General features: G+C 32.5%; 1 protein-coding gene across 2 annotated transcripts; it reads left to right on the forward strand.

The window, feature by feature from the left end:
* The first annotated feature begins 630 nt into the window (after positions 1–630).
* On the forward strand, positions 631–8217 carry LOC101897510 (myosin light chain alkali). 2 transcript variants are annotated; one of them, XM_005183103.4, is made up of 6 exons: positions 631–757; positions 1052–1079; positions 5115–5417; positions 5485–5571; positions 5949–5995; positions 7356–8217. In XM_005183103.4, the coding sequence occupies exons 1-5, from the start codon at positions 755–757 to the stop codon at positions 5990–5992; spliced, it is 465 nt and encodes a 154-aa protein (XP_005183160.2). In that variant the 5' UTR covers positions 631–754; the 3' UTR covers positions 5993–5995; positions 7356–8217. The 2 variants fall into 2 exon arrangements, with proteins under 2 accessions (XP_005183160.2, XP_005183161.2); XM_005183104.4 differs by lacking the exon at positions 5949–5995.
* The last annotated feature ends 4348 nt before the right edge of the window (positions 8218–12565 follow it).

A 12565-nucleotide genomic window follows, 5' to 3' on the forward strand; every position in this document is an offset into this window, starting at 1 on the left:
TTATTATCAATCCCCTCACTTTCCGCCCCTACCTAATGAAAGTGCCATGGGAGATTACCTCCTAAACAATTCCCCATCAGCGAACAACAGGCGGTTGCTTTCCATGTTGTTTCTTGGCATTATTTTCTGTCTTTCTATTTTCCTAGACTTCTGCGAATAGAATGAAGAAACAGAAATTTGAAAATTCTTTCTCTACATGCTGAGCGGCCAACTATGATCATCGATTGTGGTATTTTTGGGATGCTGTTGGGTCCATGTGTTGGCCGGGCATTTTGCGTATGAGTAAGATCTTCTTCTCTCGCGCTCTCAAAATGTTTGGTACATATAGTTGCGATTACGTGTTCACAGTTAACAAGTAAAGAGACATATTCCTCCCCCCCCCCCCTTCTCCCTTCGTATGCATTTGTGTGTTTGAGAGAATATATGCGAGGTTCTTCAAAAAGAGATTTCGTCATGTTATATACTAGTGGAAAAATCATCATACATGGGTATGAGAGTGTGTGTTTTTCCTGCATGTTTGGCGAACTGATCCGAGGAATTCGAAAATCGGTGCACAGAGTTAATGGCTGATGTTGTGCGCCTGTGTAAGTGTTTGTATTTGTGTGTGTTTCGTATATTGGCATTTATTGCCTTTGTATTTGTTGCCAAGAATCCACCTTAGAATTACCTTTACAAATTGTTGGCGACGAAAAGTGTTCAGTCGAGACCGAGCTCATCCGCGAGTTAGTTGCTTTTTCTCAAACAAACAGTCAAAATGGTGAGTGTCTGGCTGTGTCAAAAAAGTGTTCTAGTTTTCAAATAAAACACCAAAAAAAAAGAAATTGTGGAAAATATACCACAGGAACAAATAAAAACAGATAGAGAGTTTAAAAAAATGGAAAAAACGTATAAAATAAAATAATTGTGAAAACTGAAAATCGAAAAAATTAAATTAAAAAAAATTGAAAAAAATATCTTTAAAATGTTCAATTTACTTATAACTACTTTTTTCTTCTCCTTCATCATCACCGTCAATGTACCAACTTGATTCCAACACCAACCTCTTCTGCAGGCCGATGTACCAAAGCGTGAACAAGAAAGTAAGTTTTTTTCATAAAAAAATTGAAGGAAATCCAGGGGATATACAAAAGCTTTGATAAAATAGTCATTATGCAGTCATACGTTTCTAACCTCAAAAAGTTGCTGATTTATTTTTAAACTTCAATAAATCTACAAAAAAATACACGAAAACCAAGCAAACATTAAGAATCTGTTTAAAAGTGGATAACTAAAAATAAATATTTAAATTAAAAAGAAATGAGCTGATAATGAAGATAAATCTAAAATATCGGAACTGTGATATAACCAAATGGAATGAATATTATAACCCATGGTGATTTTTTTTTGTTCACATGCAAGTTTCAATAACCAAATATGGATTGGTTTACATATACACAATGTGTGGGAGCATATTGGGCTTTGAAAAAGCAATTAGATCAAAAACACAACACAAAATAACAAATTTCTTTAACTTTAATTTTGAAATATTTTTTTGGCTTTAAATATTAGACTTCAAAATATTAGATTTCCCATGACAGGTTAACACCTCTTAGTGTACTTACTTTATATTAGTCAATGCCTTTGCTATATCTTGAGTATCCTAGGTCATAAGGCATTAATCATCACCCCAAGAGATAAGATAATGTTACCTTTTCAAGCATCCAAATTTAGTTCTCAAATTGTTAAAAGCTAACTGAGCTTTCGAAATAAAATTGATGCTCATTTTTTAGGTTATAATAGTAACGTGGGCGTAGTCAGCACAAAGAGAAATTAGAGCGATAAATTTCGGTTGCTTCGATAATGAATTTTATTATTGAATCGGAAACTAAGTTATCTACATTGATGCTGCGTTTTCATTGATGCTCTTAACAGTTGATCAGCTGCAGAACCTGAAAGAATCAACTAATTTTGCAATATTTTTCGATATCATATGGTCATATTCGGTCATTGCAGTAAAAAGTTTTACATTCTTGCAGTTCTGGAGCATATCAAGTGATAATGAGGTAATCATGAACCAGTTTATGATTAATTTTGAACATTTTGGTTCAATTAATGGAAAATAACGATTAGAAAATAAACATGGCTCTAGAGCAATTAGATGGAAAATAACTAAAAAAGGATAAAACATGAATTATTGAAAATAATTGAAGTTATTTATATCACATATATCTGTATAGTTCTTATGAATTTGAAACTGGCATTATTCATAAGCAATACATATATTTGCTCTATTCCAGAACCTGCAAGAATCTGCTAGTTTTGCAATTGTTCGATATCATAAAGGGAAAATCGGTTTTAGTGTAAAAACTTTTACATTCTTGCAGTTCTGGAACAGAACTTTTAACTCCAATGGATTTGAAATGTCAATTCGCCAAATCTTAAATCCAGGGGATCTCATTTGACACATACTCAATGGAAATGGATATGGTATTAGTGTAAAAGTAGGTTTAGATTTCCGAATTCCACTCGATCTCAAATGTCAATTCCATAGCTTCTACGTCAAATAATATCCACTGGATTTATGTATACATACAAGTGACGAATTGACATTTGAAATCGAATGGATTGAGAAGCCGAAACATGCTCTTAAGCGTTTAAATAAAATTACAGTTTTCGTTGAATTCAGCAATTCGATAACTTTCGATAAATCGCATTTTGTGGAAACAGATACACGTTTCTCATAATTTTCAAAGAATATTATGCAAAATAGTAAATACTTCTTATGATATTAAATTATCGAATGTTATCGATATACAGAAGACAATAATTTGGGTACATTTAAAAAAAAATAAATTTTATATAAAAACGATACATAAAATAAATCATTTGTAGGACAACAACTACAAATGCACACTGTTTTTATTTTCGATAACATCGATAACTGTCAAGGTCATAGTCAGAGCAACAGAGAAAATTAGGTCAAGTAACTAACGAAGAATATAACAATAAAATAGATATTAATAGAATTATCAAAATCACACTGAGGGGGACCAATAACTGCATTTATTTTTAATAAGTAAACAAATAATTTAGGAAAATTATTGGTATTGGTAGTGAGGAAAATTATATAAATAAATCGTAAAAATAACTCGAATTAAATGAAGATAATATAATCTATAGGTTTTAACCATTGGGCGATAAGATCTATAGCTGTTATCATTTTATTACAAAAAGTTAACTAAATAAGCAAATCAAAATAATGGTTTGTTGTCCTCTTAAAGCTTTTTGCTAATCATAAATTTTTAATATTACTTTTCAACACAGGAAGAAAATGATTGTAAAAAATCATATTGCTTGCCAATTAAATTTTGAATTTACCCAACTTAAGTAAAATAAATTTATTGAAACGAATGAAACGTTTGCTATTTTTAAATTAAATTTTGAAATTGTTTTTGTTGTTGTATTTGAAATTTTCGAAATAGTTTCAATACACATTATGTATACATAGTATAAAAAACAGAAGTTCTCGCCCAAAAAAAAAAAAAAAAAAAACGATTTCATGACAACAAATCACACATATTAACTCTTTGTTAGCAAAGGCGAGAGAGAAGAAATTCATGATAAACAATTGAGAGGATCCGATACAGTTTTCTCTCAGTACGCCATAGAGAATAACATATATACAAAGCGCCTTTAGACCATCATGGGCACATATAGAACACTCGACGTTAAGAAAATACGAATTTAAACGATTGTGAAAGATCATTTCGTACTTGTACGAGTGTGTATGTGTGGGTTTTGGCCAAACGCAATTCTATTTTGGGATATATTCATTTTGTGTATGTATATACACACTCTCAATGTTTGACTAGATCTCAGGAATGTATGCTTCGGTCAGCTATACAATCTTCACACACACAAATAGAAAACAAATAGAATGAGCATATACGTATATCCATGCGTATGTTGAGAAGGTTTTTTTTTAAATATTTTAGGTTTCGAATTTCTTTTGGGTGTATATGTGTTAAAAGCTTTGCCACAAACAAAAAACACAAAAATGTATAAATGTGTGTATGTATATATGACATAATACTTGAAGAAATATATACAAATAATATTAATAATATATGCATACATACATTTCAAAAAAACAATTAATGGGGGAGGCAATAAAATGTATTTCAAAAATATTTTTTCACTGCCATTAAAAAAATGAGAAATTTCGAAAAAAAAATTTTTTTTTTCTTAAATCGAAAAAATATTCTAGTGGATTTTGATGGTAAAACAGATAAATATATTTCAAATTAAACACTTGTTTTACATATATTTTTTCACTGTCATTAAAAAAGAATGCGAATTTTCGATGTTATCTTAAATTTACGAAAAAAGAAAATTGTAATGGCATTCGATGACAAAACAATTAAATATATTTTTAGAAAAAAATTAAATTATATGCTTGTAAACAATGAAAAATATTAAACTTTTGCAATTTGTAAAATCTTTTTATTATTCTTAAATTCTAATTTGGAAAATGGTAAACAAAAGACTAACATCTTTTACAAACAATTTCGAATTGTTTCAAATTCGTTCGTTTCGAGTTTTTCAGAAACAGGGCTGGGATAAGGACTTCTTGACCCAGAGTCAGATTTGAATTCATGGGGTTTTCTATGCAAGAAATATTCCATTCGATTGCATTCCATTCATGTACACATAAAGAATGTTTGTTCCATTAGACCATCTTCAAAATGTTCCTAGCGTCTTGAGAGAGCACTTGTGTCTGTATTTGTCCGGCCTATAGGATTCATGACTTAAAATTCTTTCAAAATGCTCTTTGAATGATATTTTTCATGAAACTAAGTACAACTTTGAATAAAATATAAATCTCCAGAGCAAAAGGCATATCAGTTTATTTTAGATGTCATTATCATTCTCGAAATCTTCAAAACTGCCTTCATTGCAAAATCTCACTGAAAACTAACTATTTTTTTCAAACTATAGAAACTACCTAAATTTCAAATACTTTTCAAAAAAACTGCATAATGCTATTTTCAAAGCAACGGATTTAAATTTATACCCCTTTAATTGTGCCTCCTAACAAGATGGTATTAATAAATTCCCTCACTTACTTTTTCTAGATATCGAATTCGTATTCGAAGTTATGGGTGGTCCCGATGGTATCGATGCCTACGACTTGGGTGATGCCCTTCGTGCCCTCAACTTGAACCCCACCTTGGCTTTGATTGAAAAGATGGGCGGTACCAAGCAACGCAAATTGAAAATGATCAAATTCGATGAATTCCTTCCCATCTACTCTCAAGTCAAGAAGGAAAAGGAACAAGGTTGCTACGAAGATTTCATTGAATGTTTGAAATTGTACGACAAACAAGAAAACGGCACCATGCTCTTGGCTGAATTGCAACATGCCCTCCTTTCTTTGGGTAAGTTGTCACTATAAAGCTCTCAATGGAATGTCATAACACATTTCCATTCCACAACGAATTTCAGGTGAAAATCTTGAAGATGAACAAGTCGAGACCCTCTTCGCTGACTGTTTGGACCCTGAAGATGATGATGGCATGATCCCATACTCCCGTAAGTTTTTTTCTCAACAAATATTTTTTTCTTTTTTCTCTCTGTCTGTCCGTCTCTATCCTTCTTCATTTGTCCTTTCAAGGATATTGTATTATGTTTAAAATGTATTTGTTTCCTAAAATTTGTATCTTTTTTTGTAATTTCATGTATTTGTGATATCTTTTGTGACCTGGCACCATCATGTCTTGTATTTACCTGGCACTATTTGTCTTGTAACCATATATTTATATGTGTGCACTTGTTTTTTATGCTCCCGTTTCCACACGAAAAAAAAACAATTACCATTTTACACACCCCAACCATTACAATAATCCTTGACGTATATCCCCACCGTATCCGAAAATGTTATGTGCACACCTACCTACCACCCACCACAGAATTCGTCCAAAGATTGATGAGCGATCCCGTTGTCTTCGACTAAACGGTAAGTTGTCTTTCTGCGAGAAAGCTATTCCGGGTAAAAATTGCTGGTATATGAATTGAAAACAAAATAAAAATTGACCCGAAAATTAATTTGGTCCTTTGATCTGAGAAAAATCCCGAAATATCAAATGTTTATCCACAAATCTCCCTATGTTTTCTATGTGTTTTCTCATTTTTTATGTCAAGAAGTAATAAACGATATCTACAATTAAAGGGTATTCATAAACAAAAGAGGGAATTTAGGAAGAGAACTTTTATAGATAAGAATAAGACGATTTTAAAAAAGGAAAATTCATGGTGAACAATTTTCTTTAGGTAAAGGAAAAAGAGAAAGTAAGAGAGTTTTAGGTACCTGAAAGGATCAAGCGATATCAAAAAACGACAAGCTTTAAATATATGAGAGGGGATGACAGAATCTTAAATAGATTAATCTCAGCAGAAAATCCAAAAGATAGTCTTTATAAGGTGATTGTTAGGGGTATTTGTGGACCAATTAAAATGGTTTCCTTTTGGACCAACTAAAACCAACTAAAACGAGTCTCAAAGGGGGTCTTTAAAGATGAGTTGAAAAAAGTCCTCTTTATGAACGATCTGAGAGCAATATTTATAGACAAATTGAAAGAGACGAGGCAGCATTTTATACGAGCAGAAATTAGTCTTTAATCGAGTAATTGAGGATGAGGTAAAAGGAGCAATAAGATGAATTCTTTATCGGAAGTCTGAAAAAGAATCTTTATAGACGAGTTGAAAGAGGTTTTCTTACTTGAGGATCTGAGAGGGAGTATTTCAAATGAGCCAAAATTAACCTTTAAACTAGTTTTGAAGACAAGGCAGCAGAAAAACTAAGGAGACGTTCTCTCCATGAACGATCTGAGAGCGGTAAAGAATATTTTAGATGAACTGAAATTAGTCTTTAAACGAGTATATGAAGATTAAGTAAAAGGGAGACTCAAATTGACACTTTAAGGAAATCCGAAAAAGAGAGGAAAGAGTTAGAGTCATGAACGATCCGAGAAGAATCGTAATAGGGATAAGGGAGTATCCTAGACGAGCTGAAATGAGTCTCTAAAGTTTAGGGGAATCTTCATAAAGTTGAACAGAAGTGACTTTGTGTGGGGTAAAAAATTGGAGTAACTGGCACGGAATCTATATCGACAAAATAAAAGGCGAGCTGAAATAGGATTCATTCATTTGATGGGTATTTTATATAACTGTTTCGGAAAAGGAACGTTTTTATATCTTCATATTTATATTCCATGTTATATGTTCTAGATAACTTTCCAGCAATAATTGAAAATTAAAAATGCCTGTATAAGTTATCTAATCATTTTTTTTCTTTTTTCTCCTTTCTCTTTCTACAGCATTTCTTGCCAGAATGTGCGACAGACCCGATATGCTATAAATTTTTATTGACCATCTGTTAAAAATCTGTAGCTACCACCATTCTCCATAGATGTTATTCGAAGCAAAATCCAAAAAAAAAAATATAAAAACAAACCATCAATACTCTCTCTCGTAATAATTTAATAAAACAAAAATAATTTAATTAAATTAATTAAAATGCAAACAAAAAAGCAAAAGAAAAACACCAACATAGAAATTGAAAATTATTGAAACAGGACTTCAGCAACATCCAAAAAAGTCCAAGCTAATTTGCCACAACAACACGAACAGCAATGGCTATTAGTTTTCATTTTTTTCTAAATCTAATATATATTTTTTAAGAAAAATAAACCAAAAAAATCTTAAGAAAACCATATTTTATTATAAAATAACTTATATATGAAAAACAAAACTGAAAAAAAAACTCAAAAAAAAGAAGAAAAAATTTAAAAAATTATTCTGTTGTTCATTTTTTTAAAAGCGAAAGAAATAATTAAATTAAAAATACATTTATATAATAAAAACTGATAAAGTGAAAAAGATCACCTAAAAACAACAAAAACAAAGCAACAACAACAATAATAAGAAAGGTGTAGGCAAGGTGTAAATACTCCCCCGACATGTTGTTTGGTTTAGCAAATTCGTTTAAGGCTTTTTAGCAACAACAACAAAGGCAACACTCGCAACGAACACTGTCCTCCATCCATCCATCCGTCATAAACTCAATCACTACTACCCCCTTTCCACAGCCAAAGTTTTAACTTGAAAGATTGAAAATGCCTTCTCTAAAGAAATCCAGCCCAAATTCAACTCAACTCACAGAGACACTTTATTTTTTTTTATATAAAAACATCAACACTTAAGGCCATTTTGAAAATTGTTTTAAAGCAAGTTAATAACAACCTTCAAAATATTGTTGACTAATCGGAGGCCATTTTATGGAAGCATCGTTTAGTTTGTCAATATTTTTTCATTACTTCTTGTTCTGAGAAAAAGTTTAGGGCTGGTTTCTTTTTAGTTGGATTTAGCTTTTATTTTGAAAACTAAACTTAGATTTTCTAATTTAATAAATTTCTGAACAAAACTAAATTCTGAATTATTTACTTCAATGTGATGCGAAGTGAGAGATAAGAAAGAAAGATGATGTGTGTGTGTGTGAAGAGAGTAAGCCGTTAGGGATGGAGAATTAAAATTCATAAATGATTGCCGGTTTTAAGATGAACTAGGAGCAGGTGGGATGGGGGTGGATATGAGGAAAAGATATAAAGGGAGTCTATCCCTGTGTGAGAGATTCAAGTTCCACACATTAATGGAACACTTTAAAGAAAGTTCTATAATGACAATGTAAAATGTGTGAAACGGTTGCAAAAGTTGAAGTTTGAAAATGGTTATGAGTTCAATTTTGCGATCAGAATAGAATCACATATTCAGTACGTTAATGCATGTCAGTCCATCTGTCTGTTCTTGTATTTTGAAGAGTCCAATTATTTTTGATTTCACTGCACTGGATTTCTGAAATTCATACAAAAAGGGTACGAAAAATACTAAAATGTATTAAAATTAAATATATTGTATTGAACAAATTTGAAATATCTGTTGAAAAACTGCAACAGAGTCAAACGCCATAATTTTTACATTTTTTTTTAATTTTATTGAATGAAAGCAAAAAATGTCGGAAATAGCATCAAATTTTAGAATAAGTTTAGATTTGGCACGAATTATGACCTTCAAACGGCCAATGAAAACGTCACACACTGCCCGAATGTTGCTCTGCGGTATTTTGGTCCATTCCCGGCGAAGCGCTGAGGTGATCGACACTTTGGTATTTTTTAATGCCTACCTTGCTTTCCAAAATATTCCAGACACAATAGTCCAATGGATTGGTATCCGGAGATTTTTGTAGCCATTGTGCGCTGGAACTACAGCGAGAAACCTCATTTTGTAACCATTCTTGGGTGGCGCGTGCTGAGTGCAATGAGTGTTGAGTCCTGTTGAAAGCGATGAGTGTTGAGTCCTGTAGAAATGTCCAAGGTCTGCGGCCAAAATAATACACCCTCCAGAATATTTTCGCGATAATATTCGGCTTTTATTCTGAAGCTGCGGTCGATTAATACGAGCAGAGAGCGACCATCGGCTGTTATGGCGACACACACCATCACCGTGGCCGGCGCTTGAGATCTGGTGGCCAACTAAAGGTGCACATTTCAAGCTGACCTCTTTGGCAAGTAAAAACGATCATTTTGTTTTTTTTACAAACTGCTGGAAACAAATGTTTTCTCATCGGAGAAAATCAATTCGGCAGTTCACCACTTTCGGCCAAGCGAAGCAACTCTTTAGCGCTTTTGAGTATATTTTCTTTCTGCCTTACACCGTAGTTCTTGCACTTTTTGGTATTTCAATGGCTTTACCCCGAGCTCATTTTTCAATATTTGCCGAATGGAATATTGCGATATGTTCAGCTCACGAGCCATTTTTCGGCCACTGTGACGTGGGTTTCGACCAAGTCGCTTCTTTACTTTTCGAACCATTTCTGCTGATGTTGCTGTTTTCACTTGACGTCGGGCTACGCTACCAGTATCACGGTAACGAGCTATGGTACGAGACACAAAAGATTTATTCACATTTAAGTGCTGGAGTGCCCTAACGATAGCCACTTGTGGTTTTCCAGCCCCATGTGAAAAATGATATATATAATATAGGTTTTTAACAACCAAATAAAAGCCTATGGCTGAAAAATATGATCAGGCTATTGAAAATATTTAAAACCGACGGTAGGTGAACATCTATTATAATTTTTGCCATGAATATTTATTTCTATTTAGAAATTACTCTGGTGTCATTCCTGCCGCCTACATAAGTCAGATCTGTGAGTTATTATGCTTTAAAAATATGCATTAGGGACAGTCATTCCGATAGACCATCTGGAATTAAGTTTTATGTGTTTTTCTACGACCCAAAGTATTTAGCGGTATTTAGTGAAAAAAGTACGGGCCGGCAAAGCAGATCGGGCCAGCTAGTACTCTATATAGACAAGGTTGAGAATAAATGTTTGTATACAAATTATATTTTTCCCACCCTGTCAACGAACAGCTGTTCTTGTTAAGATAAACAACTTTGTCACGTGTAATTTGTAATTTGATGGTAACATTTGTAAATGTTCATTCATAACATCCTGGCATAATGAAAACACATGATTCATTGAGATTTGTTTTTCAAGGACTTAAACCTGTTGCTTCAGATAATTTTTATGCCTCCTTAAATACGCAGCCTCACTAATATCAGCTGTAAAACTGTACAGCTGTTTTCTTTTATTTGGAGATACATACACACACACGTACACAGCTAATGGGTGATGCTGAAAACACATGAATTGAGATCTGGACAAAACCAAAATACGCTCTCGCCATATAAACTATTTTTCTCAAATTTATTTATCTCAATCTACCAGCTGTTGTTATTCAACATATACATATTCTTTCCGATATCAAATTTTGGGCGCCATTTCTCTTTGTCTTTACTTCACAACCAAAAATCATATCCCCATTTAATAATGTTATCTCCATATCGAATGTAATCACAATTGAATTTCACTTTTATTGCGGCAGCGTATTTATTACTCAAATTTATTTTGTTGTCTTAAATAATTTTAGCGATAAATCCCTCAACTAATGAGACAATCAGTCCGGTAGACCATCTGGAATTAAGTTTTATGTGTTTTTCTGCGACCCAAAGTATTTAGCGGTATTTAGTGTAATTGATTGAATACAGAAGCCACCCCCGTCCATCTCCCCCATCCATAGCTTTTTAGTCGGGTTATAAATAATACCCAACACCACCACAAATACAAACAGAGGGGTGTGTATGACATTCTCAAGTGTATTTGGTTTTATCGCTACGGGCAGGGGCGTGCTATTATCACTGTTGTTGGGAAGGGTACATTTGTCAAGGACCAAAGAAAGTAAGGTCCATAATCTGTAATCAATGGGAAATGAGTTATTCCAACTAACATTTCATTTTAGTAGGGTCATGTACTTATTACTGGCAGAGCGTATGATTGAGATATGTAAGTAGATTTCGAAAGTGATACTAATGTGCACATAAAGTACTAAATAGTACTAAAGTTGGTGCAATTACGAATAGGAAATTGGCTAGAATCTTATATTTTGCACGAGGGTCAGGCTTGGAACGTAGTCGTCTGATATATATATATATATATATATATATATACATATATATATATATATATATATATATATATATATATATATATATATATATATATATATATATATATATATATATATATATATATATATATATATATATATATATATATATATATATATATATATATATATATATATATATATATATATATATATGACGACTACGTTCGTTTTTTTTTTTTTTTTTTTTTGAAGTTCTTACTAAAAGGGTTGGACCAGCGGAATGAGCTAGAATTCTGAAATTTGGCATGAATATCACCGATGGGGTGCGGGATAGAGGCACCAAAGGGGTTTTTGGAAATTGGAACTTTAAGGTCACCGAGCATGTGCAAAGACTTAAAATGGTAAAGACTAGACAAAATGCATTCTGAGCAGATGGTTTGTGCCTATACTATCTAGAATAACAGCTCATGACAGGACCATGTTTATATAAAAACCACATTTATAGAAAAAAGGACAAATAAAAGTTTGAAAAATCCTAAAAATAGGATTTCAAAATTCTATTCCATAGACTTTCCCAATTAATTACATATTGCCTAAGCGGTTTAAATCGCTTAACATTGCTAACTATGTTGTTACGATATCGTCACAACAGAGGTATTTTCACAGGGTTTCCATATTTTGGCTCTGCCTTGTCCCATTTTTATACTTGTATATCTTTGACATGTGAACGGATAGAGCTAAGAACTTGAATTGGTTTGGAAATCAACGTTGGAAAGTAAGTTTGAAATTTTGTATTGTGGATATGGAAATTTGTTCTACAAGAACACGAAAGTTACTAAACAGTACTATATTGGGTACAATTTGGTATTGGGTGAACAGACAGTACTTGCAGTTTGGTTTTTTGATTATACCCTACAACGCTACGTGGTGGGGGCATTATAAGTTTGATTGGGCCAAAAATTATGTAACACCTCGAAATATTGGTTTCCCACAACGAAAAGTACATATGGATTTTCCTA

This window comes from Musca domestica, unplaced genomic scaffold (assembly GCF_030504385.1).
Source record: "Musca domestica strain aabys unplaced genomic scaffold, Musca_domestica.polishedcontigs.V.1.1 92, whole genome shotgun sequence".
Classification (NCBI taxonomy): domain Eukaryota; kingdom Metazoa; phylum Arthropoda; class Insecta; order Diptera; family Muscidae; genus Musca; species Musca domestica.

Coding starts and splice junctions, on each gene's coding strand:
- LOC101897510 (XM_005183103.4), top strand. Junction 5,418..5,484: donor ACATGCCCTCCTTTCTTTGG/GTAAGTTGTCAC, acceptor AACGAATTTCAG/GTGAAAATCTTGAAGATGAA. Junction 5,572..5,948: donor TGGCATGATCCCATACTCCC/GTAAGTTTTTTT, acceptor CACCCACCACAG/AATTCGTCCAAAGATTGATG.